Here is a 25,213-nt window from a genome sequence, read left to right as displayed (position 1 = left end):
TGTCCCCAGATGTCCCCAGATGACCCCAAATGTCCCCAACTGTCCCCAGATGTCCCCAGATGACCCCAAATGACCCCAGATAGCCCCAGATGACCCCAACTGTCCCCAGATGTCCCCAAATGTCCCCAGCTGGCCCCAGATGTCCCCAGCTGGCCCCAGATGTCCCCAGATGTTCCCAAATGTCCCCAGATGTCCCCAGATGACCCCAAATGACCCCAGATGTCCCTAAATGACCCCAACTGTCCCCAAATGTCCCCAGATGTCCCCAACTGTCCCCAGATGTCCCCAAATGTCCCCAGATGTCCCCAGATGACCCCAGCTGTCCCCAACTGTCCCCAAATGTCCCCAGATGTCCCCAGATGTCCCCAGCTGTCCCCAGATGACCCCAGATGACCCCAAATGTCCCCAGATGACCCCAGATGTCCCCAGCTGTCCCCAAATGTCCCCAGATGACCCCAGATGACCCCAAATGTCCCCAGATGTCCCCAGATGACCCCAGATGACCCCAGATGTCTCCAGATGTCCCCAGCTGTCCTCAGATGTCCCCAGATGTCCCCAAATGTCCCCAGATGACCCCAGATGACCCCAAATGTCCCCAGATGACCCCAGATGTCCTCAGATGTCCCCAGATGACCCCAGATGTCCCCAAATGTCCCCAGATGACCCCAACTGTCCCCAGATGTCCCCAAATGTCCCCAGATGTCCCCAAATGACCCCAACTGTCCCCAAATGTCCCCAGATGTCCCCAGCTGTCCCCAAATGTCCCCGGATGTCCCCAGATGTCCCCAGCTGTCCCCAGATGACCCCAGATGACCCCAAATGTCCCCAGCTGACCCCAGATGTCCCCAGATGTCCCCAGATGACCCCAGATGTCCCCAGATGTCCCCAACTGTCCCCAGATGGCCCCAGCTGGCCCCAAATGTCCCCAGATGACCCCAACTGTCCCCAGATGTCCCCAACTGTTCCCAGCTGTCCCCAGATGTCCCCAGATGTCCCCAGATGACCCCAAATGTCCCCAGATGTCCCCAGATGTTCTCAAATGACCCCAAATGTCCCCAGCTGGCCCCAGATGTCCCCAGCTGGCCCCAAATGTCCCCAGGTGACCCCAAATGTCCCCAGATGACCCCAGATGTCCCCAGCTGTCCCCAGATGACTCCAGATGACCCCAAAGGTCCCCAGATGTCCCCAAAGGTCCCCAGATGTCCCCAGATGTCCCCAAATGTCCCCAAATGCCCCCAGATGACCCCAGATGTCCCCAGATGACCCCAAATGTCCCCAACTGTCCCCAGATGTCCCCAAGGGCTCTCAGGCACAGGGTGGGATCCGGGGATTGTCCTGTGCAGGGGCAGGAGTTGGATTTGGATGATCCTCGTGGGTCCCTTCCCACTCAGGGGATTCTTTTCTTCTTCCCTTCTCCACCTTCTTCCCTTTTCCCCCTTCCCTTTTCCTCCTTCTCTTTTCCCTCTTTCCCCTTCTCCATCTCCCTCTCCTTCCCTTTTCCCTTTCCCTTCCCTTTCCCTTTTCCCTTCTCCTTTCCCTTCCCCTTTGCCTTTCCCTTTCCTTTTTCCCCTTCCCTTTTCCCTTCCCCTTTTCCCTCTCCCTTTCCTTTTCCCCTTCCCCTTTTCCCTTCCCCTTTACCCCTCCCCTTTACCCTTCCCCTTTTCCCTCTCCCTTTCCTTTTCCCCTTCCCCTTTTCCCTTCCCCTTTTCCCTTTCCCTTTTCCCTTCCCTTTTTCCCTTTCCCTTTTCCCCTTCCCCTTTCCCTTCCCCTTTACCTTTTCCCTTTGCCTTTCCCTTTTCCCCTTCCCCTTTCCTTTTCCCTTCCCCTTTTCCCTTCCCATTTTCCCTTCCCCTTTGCCTTTCCCTTTGCCTTTCCCTTTTTCCCTTTTCCCTTCCCCTTTCCCCTTTCCCTTCCCCTTTCCCTTCCCCTTTCCCTTCCCCTTTTCCCTTTCCCTTTCCCTTCCCCTTTTCCCTTCCCCTTTCCCTTTCCCCTTTCCCTTTTCCCTTCCCCTCCCCTCCCTCTCCAGTTCCTCCCTCTGGTCAGTCCTTCCACAATTCCATGATTCCCTGATTCCCTGACACAGCCCCAAGGCTCAAACCAGGGGCTCTGGTGCTTTCCCACCTTTCCCCCCCAGTTTTCCCAGTGCTCCCAACATTCCCATGCCCAGCAGAGCTGAGGATTCCGTGGAGCTTCCTCCTGAGCCCCAAATATTCCCAAGATCCCAGAGATCCTGATTCTGAGCTGCTCCAGTTCCAAATATTCCCAAGACCCCAGAGATCCTGAGCTGCTCCAGTTCCAAATATTCCCAAAATCCCAGAGATCCTGATTCTGAGCTGCTCCAGTCACAAATATTCCCAAGATCCCAGAGATCCTGATTCTGAGCTGCTCCAGTTCCAAATATTCCCAAAGTTCCCAGAGATCCTGAGCTGCTCCAGTCCCAAATATTCCCAAGATCCCAGGGATTCTGATTCTGAGCTGCTCCAGTCCCAAATATTCCCAAGATCCCAGGGATCCTGAGCTGCTCCAGTCACAAATATTCCCAAGATCCCAGAGATTCTGAGCTGCTCCAGTCACAAACATTCCCAAGATCCCAGAGATCCTGAGCTGCTCCAGTTCCAAATATTCCCAAGATCCCAGAGATTCTGATTCTGAGCTACTCCAGTTCCAAATATTCCCAAGATCCCAGAGATTCTGAGCTGCTCCAGCTCCAAATATTCCCAAGATCCCAGAGATCCTGAGCTGCTCCATTTCCAAATATTCCCAAGATCCCAGAGATCCTGAGCTGCTCCAGTCCCAAATATTCCCAAGATCCCAGGGATCCTGAGCTGCTCCAGTTCCAAATATTCCCAAGATCCCAGAGATCCTGAGCTGCTCCAGTTCCAAATATTCCCAAGATCCCAGGGATTCTGAGCTGCTCCAGTTCCAAATATTCCCAAGATCCCAGAGATTCTGAGCTGCTCCAGTTCCAAATATTCCCAAGATCCCAGAGATCCTGATTCTGAGCTGCTCCAGTTCCAAATATTCCCAAGATCCAGAGATCCTAATTCTGAGCTGCTCCAGTTCCAAATATTCCCAAGATCCAGAGATCCTAATTCTGAGCTGCTCCAGTCCCAAATATTCCCAAGATCCCAGAGATCCTAAGCTGCTCCAGCTCCAAATATTCCCAAGATCCCATGGATTCTGAGCTGCTCCAGTTCCAAATATTCCCAAAGTTCCCAGAGATCCTGAGCTGCTCCAGTTCCAAATATTCCCAAGATCCCAGAGATCCTGATTCTGAGCTGCTCCAGTTCCAAATATTCCCAAGATGCCAGGGATCCTGAGCTGCTCCAGTTCCAAATATTCCCAAGATCCCAGAGATCCTGAGCTGCTCCAGCTCCAAATATTCCCAAGATCCCAGAGATCCTGAGCTGCTCCAGTTCCAAATATTCCCAAGATCCCAGAGATCCTGATTCTGAGCTGCTCCAGTTCCAAATATTCCCAAGATCCCAGAGGTCCTGATTCTGAGCTGCTCCAGCTCCAAATATTCCCAAGATCCCATGGATTCTGAGCTGCTCCAGTTCCAAATATTCCCAAAGTTCCCAGAGATCCTGAGCTGCTCCAGTTCCAAATATTCCCAAGATCCCAGAGATCCTGATTCTGAGCTGCTCCAGTTCCAAATATTCCCAAGATGCCAGGGATCCTGAGCTGCTCCAGTTCCAAATATTCCCAAGATCCCAGAGATCCTGAGCTGCTCCAGCTCCAAATATTCCCAAGATCCCAGAGATCCTGAGCTGCTCCAGTTCCAAATATTCCCAAGATCCCAGAGATCCTGATTCTGAGCTGCTCCAGTTCCAAATATTCCCAAGATCCCAGAGATCCTGATTCTGAGCTGCTCCAGCTCCAAATATTCCCAAGATCCCAGAGATCCTGAGCTGCTCCAGGTCCAAATATTCCCAAGATCCCAGGGATTCTGAGCTGCTCCAGTTCCAAATATTCCCAAGATCCCAGAGATCCTGAGCTGCTCCAGTTCCAAATATTCCCAAGATCCCAGGGATCTTGAGCTGCTCCAGCTCCAAATATTCCCAAGATCCCAGAGATCCTGAGTTGCTCCAGCTCCAAATATTCCCAAGATCCCAGAGATCCTGACTGACATCCCGGGAACGCTCTTCCTGCTTCCCACCAAAACCAGAATGGGGGGATCCCACCCCTCCTTCCCGGGTGCATCCATGTTTTCCTTCCTTATCCCGGGATCAGCCCCCTGGAGCCCCCCCTGAGTGACCCGGACCGGACGGAGCTGCTGGACACCTGCCTGGCCAGTGTGCTGGCCCTGCCCCCTCTGGAGCAGGACAACGGGGGACATTCCTTGGAAAACCAGGTGGGATTCCCGAGGGGTGGGAATGCAGGGAGCACAGACCCCCCCCGTGTGGAATTCGGGGGGAATTCCTGGGTGGTTTGGGTGGGAAGGGACCTTCGGGATCATCCCAGGGGCTGGGACACCTCCCACCATCCCAGGGGGATCCAACCTGCCCTGGGACACTCCCAGGGATCCAGGGGCAGCCACAGCTCCTCTGGGAATTCCATCCCAGCCCCTCCCCACCCTCCCAGCCAGGAATCCCTTCCCAATATCCCGTGGAAACCTCCCCTTTTCCCAGTTTGAAGCCATCCCCCCGTCCCCTTCCCATCCCAAGGAATGACCAAGTGTGAGCCCAGAGGGTGGAAAAGGATTCCCAGGCCTGGCCTAACCCCTGATCCCAGTATCCCCAATTTCCAGGGGGATATTCCTCCATTCCCTCCTCCTTCCTCAAGTCCCACTGGCTGAGCTGCAGGAATTGGGGTGGGATTGCAGGAATTGGGGTGGGATTGATGGAATTGGGGTGGGATTGCAGGAGTTGGGGTGGGATTGCAGGAGTTGGGGTGGGATTGCAGGAATTGTTGGGATTGCAGGAATTGGGGTGGGATTGCAGGAGTTTGGGATTGCAGGAGTTGGGGTGGGATTGCAGGAGTTGGGGTGGGATTGCAGGAGTTGGGGTGGGATTGCAGGAGTCGGGGTGGGATTGCAGGAGTCGGGGTGGGATTGCAGGAATTGGGGTGGGATTGCAGGAGTTGGGGTGGGATTGCAGGAGTTGGGATTGCAGGATTTGGGATTGCAGGATTTGGGGTGGGATTGCAGGAGTTGGGGTGGGATTGCAGGAATTTGGGATTGCAGGAGTTGGGGTGGGATTGCAGGAGTTGGGGTGGGATTGCAGGAATTGGGGTGGGATTGCAGGAGTTGGGGTGGGATTGCAGGAGTTGGGGTGGGATTGCAGGAGTTGGGTGGGATTGCAGGAATTGGGGTGGGATTGCAGGAGTTGGGGTGGGATTGCAGGAGTTGGGGTGGGATTGCAGGAATTTGGGATTGCAGGAGTTGGGATTGCAGGATTTGGGATTGCAGGAGTTGGGTGGGATTGCAGGAGTTGGGATTGCAGGATTTGGGATTGCAGGATTTGGGGTGGGATTGCAGGAGTTGGGGTGGGATTGCAGGAGTTTGGGATTGCAGGAATTGGGGTGGGATTGCAGGAGTTGGGTGGGATTGCAGGAATTTGGGTGGGATTGCAGGAATTGGGGTGGGATTGCAGGAGTTGGGGTGGGATTGCAGGAGTTGGGGTGGGATTGCAGGAGTTGGGGTGGGATTGCAGGAATTGGGGTGGGATTGCAGGAGTTAGGATTGCAGGAGTTGGGGTGGGATTGCAGGAATTTGGGATTGCAGGATTTGGGATTGCAGGTTTTGGGATTGCAGGAGTTGGGGTGGGATTGCAGGAGTTGGGGTGGGATTGCAGGAGTTGGGGTGGGATTGCGGGATTGCAGGATTGCAGGATTCCCACCCCCTGCCGTGGGCAGGGACACTTTTCCACTATCCCAGGGTGATCCAACCTGCCCTGGGACACTCCCACGGATGGGGCAGCCACAGCTCCTCTGGGAATTCCATCCCAGCCCCCATCCCTCAGGAATGTTGGGATGCAGAGCCGGGGGGTTGTGGTGCCGTGTCCTGGGGCCGCAGCTCTGCTCACACCCCCCCTCCCCAGGACGCTGTTTTGGGGCAGGACCCGCATCCCATCATCTCCCTCATCCCCAAAATCCACCGGGATCCCCCCGTTTTCCATCCAGCCGCCCCCTTTTCCCCTTTTCCCACTTTTCCCTTTTCCATCTGGAGACCCAGAGGGAAACAGGAGCTCCCCCTCCCAAGGGGAACGCGAACTCCCGGCGGGGAGAATCCAACGATCCTGGAAAACCCCGCGGGGCCAATTCCCATCCCTGACTGCTCCAGAGGCAGCAGCTGCTCCCCAGCCGGGCCCCGGCTCCCTTAATGAGGGGCAATTAACCCGCCGCTAATGAAGCTGCTGCGGCTGCCGGGTGGCTCCGGACGCCGTGTCAGGGTTTGGGGGCAGCCCCGGGGCTCTGGAAGCATCTGGGCCCTGGAAATGGGAATTAATCAGCATTCCCTCCTCCTTTCCAGGCCTGGCAAGCTCTGGTGGGTTTGTTTGGGGTGTTTTGGGGGGGAGTTTAGCTTGAAATTAATCCTGGAAAGGAAGAGGAAGCGTCTTATCCCTGCCCGTGGGGAGGGATGAGCCTTAAAGATCATCTCATTCCAGCCATCCCTTAAAGATCATCTCATTCCTCCCATCCCAAGAGGAGTTCCAGGGAATCCCCAAACTGGGATTTGGGGCTGGAATGAGCCTTAAAGATCATCTCATTCCACCCATCCTGAGGAGTTCCAGGGAATCCCATGTTTGGGACTGGAATGAGCCTTAAGGATCATCTCATTCCAACCATCCCAAGGGGAGTTCCAGGGAATCCCCAAACTGGGATTTGGGGCTGGAATGAGCCTTAAAGATCATCTCATTCCAACCATCGCAAGAGGAATTCCAGGGAATCCCATAAGTGGGATTTGGGGCTGGAATGAGCCTTAAAAGATTGTCTCATTCCACCCATCCCAAGAGGAATTCCAGGGAATCCCCAAACTGGGATTTGGGGCTGGAATGAGCCTTAAGGATCATCTCATTCCAGACATCCTGAGGAGTTCCAGGGAATCCCAGACCTGGGATTTGGGGCTGGAATGAGCCTTAAAGATCATCTCATTCCAGCCATCCTGAAAGAAATTCCAGGGAATCCCCAAACTGGGATTTGGGGCTGGAATGAACCTTAAAAGATCATCTCATTCCACCCATCCTGAAAGGAGTTCCAGGGAATCCCAGACCTGGGATTTGGGGCTGGGATGAGCCTTAAAGATCATCTCCAGCCATCCCTTAAAGATCATCTCATTCCACCCATCCCAAGAGGAGTTCCAGGGAATGCCAGACCTGGGATTTGGGGCTGGAATGAGCCTTAAAGATCATCTCATTCCAGCCATCCCAAGAGGAATTCCAGGGAATCCCCAAACTGGGATTTGGGGCTGGAATGAGCCTTGAAGATCATCTCATTCCACCCATCCCAAGAGGAGTTCCAGGGAATCCCAGACCTGGGATTTGGGGCTGGAATGAGGTCCCTGGAACCCAAACCCTGCCCTGATTTGGTGATCCTGTGATTTTTCAGGAACCTTCCCAGCCATTCTGGGAGTTTTCAAAGGGTTTCTTGGCCCCCAGCGGGAGAGAAGGACGGAATTCCCTCCGGGATTCCGTGGGGGGGGGGGATTGGTTGTGCCTGAGGGCTTTTCCAACCCCCTGATTCCATGATTTCCCCTCCTCAGGTGCTCTATGGGGACACCCTCAGTGCCCTGAAGGACCTGCTCAAGAGCCTCCTGCACAGGAACCTGACACCCCACGGGCTCCAGGACATGTTTGCAGTGGGTTCTCCCGGGATTTGGGGGGGTTTATTTGGGATATTGGGGAAAAATCCCTGCTGGGAAGGGCTGCCCAGCCCTGGATCCCCATCCCTGGGGGATGGAGCATCCCTGGGGAGGGGGCACTTGGGGACAGGGGCAGGGCTGGGTGTCCTGAGGTGACCATCCCGGTGGGATTGGGAAGGAAAGAGGGATCATGGAGGGGCTGGAGCGTGGCCAGGGATGGGAACGGGGCTGGGAAGGGTCTGGAGAACTCCTGAGGGAGCTGGGGGGGCTCAGCCTGGAGAAAAGGGGGGGATCAGAGGGAATCCAGGGGGACAGGAGGGTGGATCCAGGTGGGATCGGGCTCTGCTCCCAGGGAACAGGGACAGGACGAGGGGAAACGGCCCCAAGCTGGGCCAGGGGAGGTTTATTTGGGATCTTGGGAAAAATCCCTCCTGGAAGGGGCTGCCCAGGGGGGATTTTCCATCCCTGGGGGGGGGAATTCTCCATCCTTGGAGGGGATTCTCCATCCTTGGGAGGGGATTCTCCATCCCTGTGGATGCAGCGTTTCAGGACACAGCAATGAGGGGAAAACTGGACTCTGTGGGCTCTGAGGGCTTTCCCAACCTGAAAAATTCCCTAATTCCCCAATCCCCCTCTCCTCCCCCAGCACTTGGGCCCCTGGATCAAGTCCCCCCGGGAACAGGAGCGGGAACGGGCTGTGGAGCTCAGCGCTTCCCTGCTGGAATTCTACCTGAGCAAGCTCAACGTCAGCGTGAGTTCGAGCCCTCAGCTCCCCCCTCCAGGGCATTCCCAGCCTCTGGAATGTCCCCCCTGAGCCTTCTTTGTGTCCCCCTGCCCAGACTGTGACCCCCTTCTACAACCTGAGCCTGCTCCTGGCCCTGTTCTCCCCGCGCTGCTCCGACTCCCTGGCCGGCGTCCGCCTGCGCTCCGTGGACTGTGTCCACTCCCTGCTCTACATCCAGCTCTGCTACGAAGGTGGGTCTGGCAGCTGGAGCCACTTTAGAAATCCAAAATCCAATTTCCAGGCCTCTCCCCCCCCCCCACCCCCTGCCCCCTTCCCACAATTTATCCCAGCGCCCCAAAGAGAGAGAAATTTCCAGGCCAGAGGCTTCTGTAGGGGAAGGGGGAAGTATTTACATTTATTTACACAAATATACTGTACAAACTAAAAGCACATATATATATATAACATTTCTATCAGTCAGTCCTTTCAAGCCCCTCCTTTTAACTGCTTTAGTCCAGGAGCAGCTTTTCCAAGGCTGATATGTAACACAGTTTGCTGTGGGAGTGTTCTGGGCTCCTGAACTCTCCCCCCTCACCAAGCTCCAGTTGTTTGTTGCAGTCTCTCCTCCTCATGAAGTCCAAGAAAGTAGCTTTGAGTCCTTGCTCTTCTGCTGCTGTGTGATCTCTCCCTCTCTCTCTCTCTCTGCTGCATACCTGGGTTCATGGGCTGCTGCAGTGCAGTTCAGCTTATCATAGAATCAGAGAATCAGAGAATCAGAGAATCAGAGAATCAGAGAATCACAGAATCAGAGGGGTTGGAAAGGACCTCTGAGATCAAGTCCAACCCTTGATCCACCACCACCACAGTTCCCAGCCCGTGGCACTGATGCCACATCCAGTCTGTCCTTAAACACCTCCAGGGATGGAGAATCCACCCCTTCCCTGGGCAGCCCATTCCAAGGGCTGAGCACCCTCTCTGCAAAGAAATTCTTCCTGATATCCAACCTAAACCTCCCCTGGCACAGCTGGAGACTGAACCCTCTTGTCTTGCTGATGGGAAAAGAGACCAACCCCCCCCTGGCTCCCCCCTCCTGTCAGGGAGTTGCAGAGAGTGAGGAGGTCTCCCCTGAGCCTCCTCCTCTCCAGGCTGAGCCCCCCCAGCTCCCTCAGCCTCTCCTCACAGGAATTGTGCTCCAGTCCCTTCCCCAGCCTCGTTGCTCTCCTCTGGCCCTGCTCCAGCCCCTCCATGTCCTTCCTGAGCTGAGGGCCCAGAATGGACACAGCACTCCAGGGGTGGCCTCACCAGCGCTGAGTCCAGGGGCAGAATCAGAATAATCAGAGAATCACAAAATTATAGAATCAGAGAATCAACCAGGTTGGAAAAGACCTCTGAGATCATCCAGTCCAACCCTTGATCCAACCCCGCCGTGGTTCCCAGCCCATGGCACTGATGCCACATCCAGTCTGTCCTTAAACACCTCCAGGGATGGAGAATCCACCCCCTCCCATTCCAAGGGCTGATCACCCTCTCTGGAAAGAAATTCTTCCTGATATCCAACCTAAACCTCCCCTGGCACAGCTCCAGACCCAGCCCTCTTGTCTTGCTGATGGGAAAAGAGACCAACCCCCCCCTGGCTCCCCCCTCCTGGCAGGGAGTTGCAGAGAGTGAGGAGGTCTCCCCTGAGCCTCCTCCTCTCCAGGCTGAGCCCCCCCAGCTCCCTCAGCCTCTCCTCATGGGAATTGTGCTCCAGACCCTTCCCCAGCCTCGTTGCTCTCCTCTGGCCCTGCTCCAGCCCCTCCATGTCCTTCCTGAGCTGAGGGCCCAGAACTGGACACAGCACTCCAGGGGTGGCCTCACCAGGAAAAAATCACTTCCCTGGCCCTGTTGGCCACCCTGTTCCTGAGCCAGGCCAGGATCCAGGCCAGGAGAGGTCAGTGCTGCCCCTCGGATGGTTCGGGCAGCGGGGGAGCTTCCTGCAGATCCAGGGAATCCCCAAACTGGGATTTGGGGCTGGAATGGGCCTTGAAGATCATTTCATTCCAACCATCCTGAAAGAAGTTCTAGGGAATCCCAGACCTGGGATTTGGGGCTGGAATGAGCCTTAAAGATCATCTCATTCCAGCCATCCCAAGAGGAGTTCCAGGGAATCCCCAAACTGGGATTTGGGGCTGGAATGAGCCTTAAAGATCATCTCATTCCAGACATCCTGAAAGAAATTCCAGGGAATCCCCGAACTGGGATTTGGGGCTGGAATGAGCCTTAAAACATCATCTCATTCCAGACATCCCGAGAGGAGTTCCAAGGAATCCCAGACCTGGGATTTGGGGCTGGAATGAGCCTTAAAGATCATCTCATTCCAGCCATCCCGAGGAATTCCAGGGAATCCCAGAATATTTGGGGCTGGAATGAGCCTTGAAGATCATCTCATTCCACCCATCCCAAGGAATTCCAGGAAATCCCAGAATATTTGGGGCTGGAATGAGCCTTGAAGATCATTTCATTCCAACCATCCCGAAAGAAGTTCCAGGGAATCCCAGAAGTGGGATTTGGGGCTGGAATGAGCCTTAAAAGGTCATCTCATTCCAGCCATCCCAAGAGGAGTTCCAGGGAATCCCAGACCTGGAAAGGGTCCCCTGGCTTGGGATTTTTGTCCCCTTGGGATTTTTGTCCCCTTTGGGATTTTTGTCTCTTTGGGATTTTTGTCCCCTTTGGGATTTTTGTCCCCTTGGGATTTTTGTCCCCTTTGGGATTTTTGTCCCCTTGGGATTTCTGTCCCCTTTGGGATTTTTGTCTCTTTGGGATTTTTGTCCCATTTGGGATTTTTGTCCCGTTTGGGATTTTTGTCCCCTTTGGGATTTTTGTCTCTTTGGGATTTTTGTCCCCTTTGGGATTTTTGTCCCCTTGGGATTTTTGTCCCGTTTGGGATTTTTGTCCCCTTTGGGATTTTTGTCCCCTTTGGGATTTTTGTCTCTTTGGGATTTTTGTCCCCTTGGGATTTTTGTCCCCTTTGGGATTTTTGTCCCCTTTGGGATTTTTGTCTCTTTGGGATTTTTGTCCCCTTTGGGATTTTTGTCTCTTTGGGATTTTTGTCCCGTTTGGGATTTTTGTCTCTTTGGGATTTTTGTCCCCTTTGGGATTTTTGTCTCTTTGGGATTTTTGTCTCTTTGGGATTTTTGTCTCTTTGGGATTTTTTGAGCATTTTTTGGGCGGGAACCTGAGGAATTCTTTCCTTCTGGATTCAGGTTTCTCCCGGGACCACAGGGATGAGACGGTGGAGGGGCTGAAGGGGCTGAAGAAAGGCCTGGAGGAGCCCGACTTCACCGTCCTCTTCCACACCTGCACCACCATCGCCATGGTAACGGCCACTGGGGTGGACTGGGATGGACTGGGATGGACTGGGATGGACTGGGATGGACTGGGAGCCACAGGGAATGTGGGGCCTCCTCTTCCCGGCCATCCAGAGGCTCCTGGGAAGCCCCTGGGATATTGGGGGAAAATCCCTCCTGGGAAGGGGCTGCCCAGCCCTGGATCCCCATCCCTGGGGGATGGATGGAGCTGCTCCAGGGTGTTGGGAATGTCTGCTGGAATTCCCACTGGGAATTTGGGGAATGGCAGCTTGGCCAGGGCAAAACCACTCCCAGATTATCCCCAGCTCCAGGAACAGGGAAGGGGGATCGGGCTCTGCTCCCAGGGAACAGGGACAGGACGAGGGGAAAAGGCCCCAAGTTGTGCCAGGGGAGGTTTATTTGGGATATTGGGGAAAATCCCTGCTGGGAAGGGCAAGAGGGGTCCAAGAGGTGGGAATTCTGTCACCTGGGGGACACCAGGGACCACCCAATTGCCCCCCTGGGGTCTCCCAGAGCTCTCTCTGGACCCCAGGATGGATTGAGCTGCTCCAGGGTGTGGGGAATGTCTGTTGGAATTCCCACTGGGAATTTGGGGAAGGGCAGCTTGGCCAGGACAAAAACACTCCCAGATTATCCCCAGCTCCAGGAACAGGGAAGGGGGATCGGGCTCTGCTCCCAGGGAACAAGGGATAGGATGAGGGAAAAGGCCCCAAGTTGTGCCAGGGGAGGTTTATTTGGGATACTGGGAAAAATCCCTCCTGGGAGGGGCAAAAGGGGTCCAAGAGGTGGGAATTCTGTCACCTGGGGGACACCAGGAAACACCCAAATGCCCCCCATGGGTCTCAGAGAGATCTCCCTGGACTCCAGGATGGATTGAGCTGCTCCAGGGTGTGGGGAATGTCTGCTGGAATTCCCACTGGGAGTTTGGGGAATGGCAGCTTGGCCAGGAGAAAAGTATTCCCAGATTATCCCCAGCTCCAGGAACAGGGAAGGGGGATCGGGCTCTGCTCCCAGGGAACAGGGACAGGATGAGGGGAAAAGGTCCCAAGCTGTGCCAGGGGAGGTTTATTTGGGATATTGGGGAAAATCCCTGCTGGGAAGGGCAAGAGTGGACACAAATCACTGGGATATTCTCCTCCCAGGCCAGCTGGAGGGTTCCCCTGGCCAGGGAATGCTCCTCATCCCACTGGGAAGCTGCTGGTCCCCAGTTTGGGCAGGAGTGTCCCGAGGAGGGGTCACCTTGTGAGCTGGGAGGCTCCTGGAGCCAGGCTGGGAGAGCTGGGAATGTTCCCCTGGAGAAGGGGAAGGATCCAGGGAGACCTTGGAGCCCCTTCCAGGGCCTGAAGGGGCTCCAGGAGAGCTGGAGAGGGACTGGGGACAAGGGCTGGAGGGACAGCACCCAGGGAATGGCTTCCCAGGGTTAGGGGGGAGAGTGGGAAGGGATTCCTGGCTGGGAGGGTGGGGAGGGGCTGGGATGGAATTCCCAGAGGAGCTGTGGCTGCCCCTGGATCCCTGGGAGTGTCCCAGGGCAGGTTGGATCCCCCTGGGATGGTGGGAGGTGTCCCTGCCCTGGAATTAAATGACCTTTAAGGTCCCTTCCCACCCAACCCATCCCATCCCAAGGCTCCATGAGCTGCCTGTGGCCCCGGGATGCAGCCCCTGGTCCCTCCTGCTCCCCAGTGGGAGCAGCTGGATGCAGGAAGCCCTGGAGGCCGGGTGGGCTCGGGAGCTGCAGCTCCAGCCTTGGGAAAGCCCTTCTGTGGGAATCCTGGGCAGCTGGAAGGGTCCCAAGGGGGGCTCTGGATCCACAGGGATTCGAAGAACTGGGGTGAGGGGTGGGATGAGGAGCGACCACTGTGGGAGCCCTGGAGCTGAGCTCCTCTTTCAGGGGTGTTTCCCGTGCTGGGAGCTCCAGAGGGAGTTAAACCCATGGAATCACGGAATTGTTGAGGTTGGAAAACCCCCCAGAGCCCACCGAGTCCAACCATTGCCCCCTGTCCCCAAGTGCCCCCTCCCCAGGGATGCTCCATCCCCCCCCTAGGGATGGGGATCCAGGGCAGGGCAGCCCTTCCCAGCAGGGATTTTTCCCAATATCCCAAATAAACCTCCCCTGGCACAACTTGGGGCCTTTTCCCTCATCCTGTCCCTGTTCCCTGGGAGCAGAGCCCGATCCCCCTTCCCTGTTCCTGGAGCTGGGGATAATCTGGGAATACTTTTCTCCTGGCCAAGCTGCCATTCCCCAAATTCCCAGTGGGAATTCCAGCAGACATTCCCCACACCCTGGAGCAGCTCAATCCATCCTGGAGTCCAGGGAGAGCTCTGGGAGACCCCGGGGGGGCAATTGGGTGGTCCCTGGTGTCCCCCAGGTGACAGAATTCCCCCCTCTTGGACCCCTCTTGCCCTTCCCAGGAGGGATTTTAGCCAATATCCCAATCTGGGAGTGGTTTTGTCCTGGCCAAGCTGCCATTCCCCAAATTCCCAGTGGGAATTCCAACAGACATTCCCCACACCCTGGAGCAGCTCAATCCATCCTCAGCTCCAGAGAGAGCTCCAGGAGACCCCGGGGGGGGCATTTGGGTGGTCCCTGGTGTCCCCCAGGTGACAGAATTCCCACCTCTTGGACCCCTCTTGCCCTTCCCAGGAGGGATTTTTCCCCAATATCCCAAATAAACCTCCCCTGGCACAACTTGGGGCCGTTTCCCCTCATCCTGTCCCTGTTCCCTGGGAGCAGAGCCCGATCCCCCTTCCCTGTTCCTGGAGCTGGGGATAATCTGGGAATCCTTTTCTCCTGGCCAAGCTGCCATTCCCCAAACTCCAGTGGGAATTCCAACAGACATTCCCCACACCCTGGAGCAGCTCAATCCATCCTCAGCTCCAGGGAGAGCTCTGGGAGACCCCGGGGGGGGCATTTGGGTGGTCCCTGGTGTCCCCCAGGTGACAGAATTCCCCCCTCTTGGACCCCTCTTGCCCTTCCCAGGAGGGATTTTTCCCAATATCCCAATCTGGGAGTACTTTTCTCCTGGACAAACTGCCATTCCCCAAATTCCCAGTGGGAATTCCAGCAGACATTCCCCACACCCTGGAGCAGCTCAATCCATCCTGGAGTCCAGGGAGACCTCTCTGAGACCCATGGGGGGCATTTGGGTGGTCCCTGGTGTCCCCCAGGTGACAGAATTCCCCCTCTTGGACCCCTCTTGCCCCTCCCAGGAGGGATTTTAGCCAATATCCCAATCTGGGAGTGGTTTTGTCCTGGCCAAGCTGCCATTCCCCAAATTCCCAGTGGGAATTCCAACAGACATTCCCCACACCCTGGAGCAGCTCAATCCATCCTCAGCTCCAGAGAGAGCTCCGGGAGACCCCGGGGGGGGCATTTTGGTGTTCCCTGGTGCCCCCCAGGTGACAGAATTCCCCCCTCTCGCCCTCCCACAGGTGGTTGGGAAGCGGATCCCTCCGGATCAGCTCCTGAACCTGCTGCTGGCCCTCTTTGAGGGGCTGGGGGATCCCGACAGGAACTGCTCCCGAGCCGCCACCGTCCTCATCAACTGCCTGCTCAAGGAACGGGGAGGGGTCCTGCAGGACAAGGTAAAAAAAAAATCCACCTGCTGGGACCTGGAGCTGCTTCCAGAGGGGTTTTGTCGCTCCCCATTTCTTCCCCCTGGATAATTTCCCACCGGGATGGGAAGGGGCAGGTCCCTGGGGGGGTGCCCAGCACGGGGAGGGGGCCAGGGGATGGTGGGGACAGAGAGGGGACACGGAGCTGCTCCCAGGGCTGGAGCCCCTCTGCTCTGGAGCCAGGCTGGGAGAGCTGGGAATGTTCCCCTGGAGAAGGGGAAGGATCCAGGGAGACATTGGAGCCCCTTCCAGGGCCTGGAGGGGCTCCAGGAGAGCTGGAGAGGGACTGGGGACAAGGGCTGGAGGGACAGCACCCAGGGAATGGCTTCCCAGGGTTAGGGGGGAGAGTGGGAAGGGATTCCTGGCTGGGAGGGTGGGGAGGGGCTGGGATGGAATTCCCAGAGGAGCTGTGGCTGCCCCTGGATCCCTGGGAGTGTCCAAGGGCAGGTTGGATCCCCCTGGGATGGTGGGAGTTCAGTGTTACCAGGAGGGCTCAGCTTCCCGTGAAACCCTCGGAGCAGCCCCGTTGTTCCTGGCTGGAAATCCAGCTGGAATGTTTTGGGGAGGGGAGGGCTCAGAGGTGCTGGACACAGGAGGCTTTTTAATCTAATCCCCCCCTCCCTCCCTCCTTCCCTCCCTCAGTAATTGGAAACCCCGGGTTGCCCCTTCCCCCTTTTTCCCCGGGATTTGTGGGCACTGGAGTTACCTCATTCCCGGGATCCGACCTGGGAAGGCTCCAGCTGCCCTGACTCACCTTTGGCTCGGCCCCAGCTCCTGAAACCCGACCTGTTGCCAAGCCTGGGGAGCTGCTGGGGCCGAGCTGAGCTCAGCCGGGGGGGCCGGAGCCTCCTCCAGATCCCACCTTAATCCCGGGAATTCGCCGCCGGCCCCCCGAACTTCCTCTCGGCCTTTTGGAGCCCTGAGGGGTCTCCTCACCTTCAGCTCCGGCTCCTCTGCTGCTCCCAGGCCCCGGGTTTAGTTGGGATATTGGGGGAAATCCCTGCTGGGAAGGGCTGGATCCCCATCCCTGGGGGATGGAGCATCCCTGGGGAGGGGGCACTTGGGGACACGGGCAGGGCTGGGTGGACCTGGGGGGCTCAGGGGGGGTTTTTCCTTTGGGTTCCTCCTCTGGAGTGAGGGAATGAGGGGTCGTGGATGCCCCAGAGGTGTCCTGAGGTGACCATCCCGGTGGGATTGGGAAGGAAAGAGGGATCATGGAGGGGCTGGAGCGTGTCCAGGGATGGGAACGGGGCTGGGAAGGGTCTGGAGAACTCCTGAGGGAGCTGGGGGGGGCTCAGCCTGGAGAAAAGGGGGCTCAGAGGGAATCCAGGGGGACAGGAGGGTGGATCCAGGTGGGATCGGGCTCTGCTCCCAGGGAACAGGGACAGGACGAGGGGAAACGGCCCCAAGCTGGGCCAGGGGAGGTTTATTTGGGATATTGGGAAAATCCCTCCTGGGAAGGGCAAGAGGGGTCCAAGAGGTGGGAATTCTGTCACCTGGGGGACACCAGGGACCACCCAAATGCCCCCCATGGGTCTCAGAGAGATCTCCCTGGACTCCAGGATGGATTGAGCTGCTCCAGGGTGTGGGGAATGTCTGTTGGAATTCCCACTGGAGTTTGGGGAATGGCAGCTTGGCCAGGAGAAAAGTATTCCCAGATTATCCCCAGCTCCAGGAACAGGGAAGGGGGATCGGGCTCTGCTCCCAGGGAACAGGGACAGGACAAGGGGAAACAGCCTCAGGTGGGATATTGGGAAAATCCCTGCTGGGAAGGGCTGCCCAGCCCTGGATCCCCATCCCTGGGGGGGGATGGAGCATCCCTGGGGAGGGGGCACTTGGGGACAGGGGGTAATGGTTGGACTCAGTGGGCTCTGAGGGATTTTCCAGCCTCAGGAATTCCAGGGTGTCCTTGCTGGGTCTCCCCTTTTTTTTTTTTCCTGGGAATCCCCTGGGGCCTCCTGGGTGGCAGGACGGGGAAGGATCACAGAATCCCAGGCAGGTTTGGGTTGGAATGGACCTTAAATCCCACCTAGTGCCACACCCCACCGTGGGCAGGGACACCTCCTGCTATCCCAGGTTGCTCCAACCTCGGCCTTGGACACTCCCAGGGATGGGGCAGCCACAGCTCCTCTGGGAATTCCATCCCAGCCCCTCCCCACCCTCCCAGCCAGGAATCCCTTCCCACTCTCCCCCCTAACCCTGGGAAGCCATTCCCTGGGTGCTGTCCCTCCAGCCCTTGTCCCTAGTCCCTCTCCAGCTCTCCTGGAGCCTCTTCAGGCCCTGGAAGGGGCTCCAAGGTCTCCCTGGATCCTTCTCTTCTCCAGGGGAACATTCCCAGTTTTCCCAGCCTGGCTCCAGTGGAACGATTCGAGTGGGAAGGAGTTTTAAGGATCACCCATTCCCACCCCCTGCCATGGGCAGGGACACCTCCCACCATCCCAGGGTGCTCCAACCTGGCCTTGGACACTCCCAGGGATCCAGGGGCAGCCACAGCTCCTCTGGGAATTCCATCCCAGCCCCTCCCCACCTTCCCAGCCAGGAATCCCTTCCCACTCTCCCCCCTAACCCTGGGAAGCCATTCCCTGGGTGCTGTCCCTCCAGCCCTCGTCCCCAGTCCCTCTCCAGCTCTCCTGGAGCCCCTTGACCACCCATCCCAGGCTCACCCCCTGTCTCTCTCTGTCCATCCTCCCCCCCCAGATCCCTGACATCATCACCATCATCCACGGGAAGCTGGAGGAGCTGGACGAGGAGCACCTGCGGAAGGCGGCCCAGCAGACCGTGTTCATCCTGGCGGCCCAGCACTCCAGCCTCGTGGTCTCCAGCCTCCTGGGCAGCCCCCTGCCCTTCGACAGGTCCTGCCCACGCCCTCCTCCCACCCCTCAACCTGCTGGGATTTTCCTCTGGGAGATCCAGGATAGCAGATGATTTTCCGGGGGGAGTTTCCACTTCGTCCTTTGGCTCCTTCCTCCAGCATCCAGATCCTTCTGGGATTTCTTTTGGGAGCTGGAGGGTTGGAGTTGGTTTTTAGGGTGTTCTCCACACCATCCTTTGGCTCCTTCCTCCAGCACCCAGACCCTTCTGGGATTTCCTTTGGGAGATGTGGGACCGGAGACGATTTTCCAGGGGGAGTTTCCACCTCATCCTTTGGCTCCTTCTACCAGCATCCAGATCCTTCTGGGATTTCCTTTGGAAGCTGGAGGGTCAGAGCTGATTTTTAGGGTGTTCTCCACATCATCCTTTGGCTCCTTCCTCCGGTATCCAGATCCTTCTGGGATTTCCTCTGGGAGATCCGGGATTGGAGATGATTTTCCGGGGGGAGTTTACACCTTGTCCTTTGGCTTCCCACACTCCCCATTCAGCTCCTTCTGCCAGTGTCCAAACCCAGCTGGGGTTTCTTTTGGGTGCTGATTTTTAGGGTGTTCTCCACATCCTCCTTTGACTCCTTCCTCCAGCACCCAGATCCTTCTGGGATTTCCTGTGGGAGATGTGGGACTGGAGATGATTTTTCGGGGGGAGTTTCCACCTCGTCCTTTGGCTCCTTCCTCCAGCATCCAGATCCTTCTGGGATTTCTTTTGGGTGCTGGAGGGTTGGAGCTGGTTTTTAGGGTCTTCTCCACATCCTCCTTTGGCTCCTTTCTCCAGCACCCAGATCCTTCTGGGATTTCCTTTGGATGTTGGAGGGCCAGAGCTGATTTTGGGGGGTTTTCCACATCCTCCTTTGGCTCCTTCCTCCAATATTCAAACCCAGCTGGGGTTTCTTTTGGGAGCTGGAGGGTCAGAGCTGGTTTTTAGGGTCTTCTCCACACCATCCTTTGGCTCCTTTCTCCAGTATCCAGACCCTGCTGGGGTTTCTTTTGGGTGCTGGATTTTAGGGTGTTCTCCACATCCTCCTTTGGCTCCTTTCTCCAGCATCCAGATCCTTCTGGGATTTCCTTTGGGAGATCTGGGACCGGAGACAATTTTCCGGGGGGAGTTTCCACCTCATCCTTTGGCTCCTTCCTCCAGCATCCAAACCCAGCTGGGGTTTCTTTTGGGAACTGGAGGATCAGAGCTGGTTTTTAGGGTCTTCTCCACACCATCCTTTGACTCCTTTCTCCAGCAGCCAGACCCTGCTGGGATTTCCTTTGGGAGATCTGGGATTGGAGATGATTTTTTGGGGGCAGTTTACACCTCATCCTTTGGCTCCTTCTACCAGCATCCAGATCCTTCTGGGATTTCCTTTGGAAGCTGGAGGGTTAGAGCTGATTTTTAGGGTCTTCTCCACATCCTCATTTGGCTCCTTTCTCCAGCATCCAGACCCTGCTGGGATTTCCTCTGGGAGATCCGGGATTGGAGATGATTTTCCGGGGGAAGTTTCCACTTCATCCTTTGGCTCCTTTCTCCAGTATCCAAACCCTGCTGGGATTTCTTTTGGGTGCTGGAGGGTTGGAACTGGTTTTTAGGGTGTTCTCCACACCATCCTTTGGCTCCTTCCTCCAGCACCCAGATCCTTCTGGGATTTCCTGTGGGAGATGTGGGATCGGAGATGATTTTCCGGGGGGAGTTTCCAGTTCGTCCTTTGGCTTCTCGCACCCCCCTTTGGCTCCTTCCTTCAGTATCCAAACCCAGCTGGGGTTTCTTTTGGGTGCTGGATTTTAGGGTGTTCTCCACATCATCCTTTGGCTCCTTCCTCCAGCATCCAGATCCTTCTGGGATTTCCTTTGGGAGATCCAGGACCGGAGATGATTTTCCGGGGGGAGTTTCCACCTCAGCCTTTGGCTTCTCGCACCCCCCTTTGTCTCCTTCCTCCAGTATCCAAACCCTACTGGGATTTCTTTTGGGTGCTGGAGGGTTGGAGCTGGTTTTTAGGGTGTTCTCCACATCCTCCTTTGGCTCCTTCCTCCAGCACCCAGATCCTTCTGGGATTTCCTTTGGGAGATCCAGGATCGGAGATGATTTTTCGGGGGGAGTTTCCACCTCGTCCTTTGGCTCCTTCTACCAGTATCCAGATCCTTCTGGGATTTCTTTTGGGAGCTGGAGGGTTAGAGCTGATTTTTAGGGTCTTCTCCACATCATCCTTTGGCTCCTTCCTCCAGCACCCAGATCCTTCTGGGATTTCCTTTGGGAGATCCAGGACTGGAGATGATTTTCCAGGGGGAGTTTCCGCTTCGTCCTTTGGCTCCTTCTACCAGCATCCAGATTCTTCTGGGATTTCTTTTGGGAACTGGAGGGTTGGAGTTGGTTTTTAGGGTGTTCTCCACATCCTCCTTTGGCTCCTTTCTCCAGCATCCAGACCCTGCTGGGATTTCCTTTGGGAGATCCAGGATCGGAGATGATTTTCCGGGGGGAGTTTCCACCTCGTCCTTTGGCTCCTTCCTCCAGCATCCAGATCTTTCTGGGATTTCTTTTGGGTGCTGGAGGGTTAGAGCTGATTTTTAGGGTCTTCTCCACATCCTCATTTGGCTCCTTTCTCCAGCACCCAGATCCTGCTGGGATTTCCTTTGGGAGATCCGGGATTGGAGATGATTTTCCAGGGGGAGTTTCCACCTCGTCCTTTGGCTCCTTCCTCCAATATCCAAACCCAGCTGGGGTTTCTTTTGGGAGCTGGAGGATCAGAGCTGGTTTTTAGGGTCTTCTCCACACCATCCTTTGACTCCTTTCTCCAGTATCCAAACCCATCTGGGGTTTCTTTTGAGTGCTGGATTTTAGGGTGTTCTCCACACCATCCTTTGGGTCCTCCCTCAGCATCCAGATCCTTCTGGGATTTCCTTTGGATGTTGGAGGGTTGGAGCTGATTTTTAGGGTGTTCTCCACACCATCCTTTGGCTCCTTCCTCCAGTGTCCAAACCCAGCTGGGGTTTCTTTTGGGAGCTGGAGGATCAGAGCTGGTTTTAAGGGTCTTCTCCACACCATCCTTTGGCTCCTTTTTCCAGTATCCAGACCCTGCTGGGATTTCCTTTGGGTGCTGGATTTTAGGGTGTTCTCCACACCATCCTTTGGCTCCTTCCTCCAGTATCTAGACCCTGCTGGGATTTCCTTTGGGAGCTGGAGGATCAGAGCTGGTTTTAAGGGTCTTCTCCACACCATTCTTTGGCTCCTTTCTCCAGTATCCAAACCCAGCTGGGATTTCCTTTGGGAGCTGGAGGATTGGAGATGATTTCTAGGATGTTTTCCACACCATCCTTTGGCTCCTTCTGCCAGTGTCCAAACCCAGCTGGGGTTTCTTTTGGGTGCTGGATTTTAGGGTGTTCTCCACATCCTCCTTTGGCTCCTTTCTCCAGCATCCAGATCCTTCTGGGATTTCCCTTGGGAGCTGGAGGGTCAGAGCTGATTTTTAGGGTGTTCTCCACATCCTCCTTTGTCTCCTTTCTCCAGCATCCAGACCCTTCTGGGATTTCCTTTGGGAGCTGGAGGGTTGGAGCTGGTTTTTAGGGTGTTCTCCACACCATCCTTTGGCTCCTTCCTCCAGTATCCAGATCCTTCTGGGATTTCCTTTGGGAGCTGGAGGGTTGGAGCTGGTTTTTAGGGTGTTCTCCACACCATCCTTTGGCTCCTTCCTCCAGTATCCAGACCCTGCTGGGATTTCTTTTGGGAGCTGGAGGGTCAGAGCTGATTTTTGGGATGTTCTCCACATCCTCCTTTGGCTCCTTTCTCCAGCACCCAGATCCTTCTGGGATTTCCTTTGGGAGATCCGGGACCGGAGACGATTTTCCGCGGGGGGTTTCCACTTCATCCTTTGGCTCCTTCCTCCAGTATCCAAACCCATCTGGGGTTTCTTTTGGGTGCTGGATTTTAGGGTGTTCTCCACATCCTCCTTTGGCTCCTTTCTGCAGCACCCAGATCCTTCTGGGATTTCTTTTGGGAGCTGGAGGGTCAGAGCTGATTTTTAGGGTGTTGCCCATAAACTCCTTTCTCCAGCACCCAGATCTTTCTGGGATTTCTTTTGGATGCTGGAGGGTCAGAGCTGATTTTTGGGGTGTTCTCCACACCATCCTTTGGCTCCTTCCTCCAGCATCCAGATCCTTCTGGGATTTCCCTTGGGAGTTGGAGGGTCAGAGCTGATTTTTAGGGTGTTCTCCACACCATCCTTTGGCTCCTTTCTGCAGTACCCAGATCCTTCTGGGATTTCCTTTGGGAGCTGGAGGGTCAGAGCTGGTTTTTAGGGTGTTGCCCATAAACTCCTTTCTCCAGCACCCAGGTCCTTCTGGGATTTCCTTTGGATGTTGGAGGGTTGGAGCTGGTTTTTAGGCTGTTTTCCACATCCTCCTTTGGCTCCTTTCTCCAGTATCCAACCCCTGCTGGGGTTTCCTTTGGGAGATCCAGGATCAGAGACGATTTTCCAGGGGGAGTTTCCACCTCGTCCTTTGGCTCCTTCCTCCAGCATCCAGATCCTTCTGGGATTTCCTTTGGATGTTGGAGGGTCAGAGCTGTTTTTTAGGGTGTTCTCCACCCCATTCTTTGGCTCCTTTCTCCAGCACCCAAACCCTGATGGGATTTCCTTTGGGAGCTGGAGGGTCAGAGCTGATTTTTAGAGTGTTGCCTATAAACTCCTTTCTCCAGCACCCAGATCCTTTTGGGATTTCCTTTGGGAGTTGGAGGATCAGAGCTGATTTTTAGGGTGTTTTCCACATCCTCCTTTGGCTCCTTTCTCCAGAATCCAAACCCAGCTGAGATTTCCTTTGGGTGCTGGAGGGTCAGAGCTGGTTTTTAGGGTGTTCTCCATATCCTCCTTTGGCTCCTTTCTCCAGCATCCAGACCCTGCTGGGATTTCCTCTGGGAGATCCAGGATCGGAGATGATTTTCCGGGGGGAGTTTCCACCTCGTCCTTTGGCTCCTTCCTCCAGCATCCAGATCTTTCTGGGATTTCTTTTGGGTGCTGGAGGGTTAGAGCTGATTTTTAGGGTCTTCTCCACATCCTCATTTGGCTCCTTTCTCCAGCACCCAGATCCTGCTGGGATTTCCTTTGGGAGATCCGGGATTGGAGATGATTTTCCAGGGGGAGTTTCCACCTCGTCCTTTGGCTCCTTCCTCCAATATCCAAACCCAGCTGGGGTTTCTTTTGGGAGCTGGAGGATCAGAGCTGGTTTTTAGGGTCTTCTCCACACCATCCTTTGACTCCTTTCTCCAGTATCCAAACCCATCTGGGGTTTCTTTTGAGTGCTGGATTTTAGGGTGTTCTCCACACCATCCTTTGGGTCCTCCCTCAGCATCCAGATCCTTCTGGGATTTCCTTTGGATGTTGGAGGGTCAGAGCTGATTTTTAGGGTGTTCTCCACACCATCCTTTGGCTCCTTCCTCCAGTATCCAGACCCTACTGGGATTTCCTTTGGGAGCTGGAGGGCTGGAGCTGATTTTTAGAGTGTTGCCCATAAACTCCTTTCTCCAGCACCCAGGTCCTTCTGGGATTTCCTTTGGATGCTGGAGGGTCAGAGCTGGTTTTTAGGGTGTTCTCCACATCCTCATTTGGCTCCTTCCTCCAGCACCCAGATCCTTCTGGGATTTCCTTTGGGAGCTGGAGGGTCAGAGCTGGTTTTTAGGGTGTTCTCCACATCCTCATTTGGCTCCTTTCTCCAGCATCCAGGTCCTTCTGGGATTTCCTTTGGGATCTGGAGGACTGGGGCTAATTTTAGGCAGTTTCCCAGGCTTTGGGGCTCTGGAAGCAGAGCTGTCCCTGGACAGCTGGGAATTTTGGGATGCTTTAGGGACCTGCCCAGTGAGTTGATGCCAAGCCTGGAGCAGTTTCCCTCCTCCTCCTCCTCCCAACATTCCTGATCCTCCATTCCTGGCACGAACCAGCAGCTCCCAGGCTGTTCCCCTGGGGAAAACTGGGAATTTTGGGGTGCTCTGGGTGTTCTCCAGGGCTCACTGGGATGGGATTTCTCTCTCTCCCCGTGGCTTTCCTGGCACTCTGGGCGGTGCCAACCCCTCTTCCCTGTTTTCCCAGCCATGCCAACCCCTCTTCCCTGTTTTCCCAGGTGGTGCCACCCCTTCTTCCCTGTTTTCCCAGGCAGTGCCAACCCCTCTTCCCTGTTTTCCCAGTGATGCCAACCCCTCTTCCGTGTTTTCCCAGCGATGCCAGCCCCTCTTCCCTGTTTTCCCAGCGGTGCCAACCCCTCTTCCCTGTTTTCCCAGGCTGTGCCAACCCCTCTTCCCTGTTTTCCCAGCGATGCCAACCCCTCTTCCCTGTTTTCCCAGCGATGCCAGCCCCTCTTCCCTGTTTTCCCGGCGGTGCCAGCCCCTCTTTCCCTGTTTTCCCTGGCAGCCACACGTGTGCCATGTGGAGGTCCCTGGCCACGGATCCCGCCCTCACCTCCCAGATCCTGGAGCAGCTCCTGGAGAAGCTCAGCCGGGACATCCCCTACCAGGAGAGCCGGAGCTTCCTGCTGGGCCCCGGAGCCGAGCGCGTGGCCACCGCCCTGCCCCTGGCTGTGAGTGGGGCCTGGGACCCCCCTGGGACCCCCTGACCCTTCCTGGGACCCCCTGACCATTCCTGAGACCCCCTGACCCTTCCTATGAACCCCCTGACCCTTCCTGGGACCCCCTGACCCTTCCTGGGACCCCCCTGACCCTTCCTGGGACCCCCTGCCCCTTCATATGAACCCCCTGGGACCCCCTGACCCTTCCTGGGACCCCCTGACCATTCCTGGGACCCCCTGACCCTGGTTGTGAGTGTGGCCTGGGACCCCCTGGGACCCCCTGACCCTTCCTGGGACCCCCTGACCATTCCTGAGACCCCCTGACCCTTCCTAT

The 25,213-nt window shown here is 56.1% G+C and overlaps 1 protein-coding gene and 1 long non-coding RNA gene across 2 annotated transcripts in view; both read left to right on the top strand.

Moving 5' to 3' along the window:
- Positions 1 to 25,213, top strand: part of LOC127464462 (maestro heat-like repeat-containing protein family member 1) — a 136,512-nt gene that overhangs the window by 70,947 nt on the left and 40,352 nt on the right. Inside the window, exons 27-34 of the mRNA XM_051774800.1 lie at positions 4,234 to 4,354; positions 7,703 to 7,798; positions 8,448 to 8,552; positions 8,641 to 8,776; positions 11,768 to 11,880; positions 15,302 to 15,454; positions 18,182 to 18,336; positions 24,726 to 24,891. Coding sequence (XP_051630760.1) covers positions 4,234 to 4,354; positions 7,703 to 7,798; positions 8,448 to 8,552; positions 8,641 to 8,776; positions 11,768 to 11,880; positions 15,302 to 15,454; positions 18,182 to 18,336; positions 24,726 to 24,891 — 1,045 coding nt within the window. The remainder of the gene's footprint in view (positions 1 to 4,233; positions 4,355 to 7,702; positions 7,799 to 8,447; positions 8,553 to 8,640; positions 8,777 to 11,767; positions 11,881 to 15,301; positions 15,455 to 18,181; positions 18,337 to 24,725; positions 24,892 to 25,213) is intronic.
- On the top strand, positions 3,212 to 4,083 carry LOC127464465 (uncharacterized). Its single transcript, XR_007901399.1, has 3 exons — positions 3,212 to 3,491; positions 3,585 to 3,920; positions 3,964 to 4,083. It is a non-coding gene; the product is annotated as an uncharacterized LOC127464465 (long non-coding RNA).

The sequence above is a fragment of the Manacus candei genome, unplaced genomic scaffold, assembly GCF_025592945.1.
Source record: "Manacus candei isolate 608988 ecotype Guabito, Panama unplaced genomic scaffold, ASM2559294v1 h1tg000227l, whole genome shotgun sequence".
Classification (NCBI taxonomy): Eukaryota; Metazoa; Chordata; class Aves; order Passeriformes; family Pipridae; genus Manacus; species Manacus candei.
Note: the sequence above shows the minus strand (reverse complement) of the source record. Positions and strands in the feature narration are given on the sequence as shown.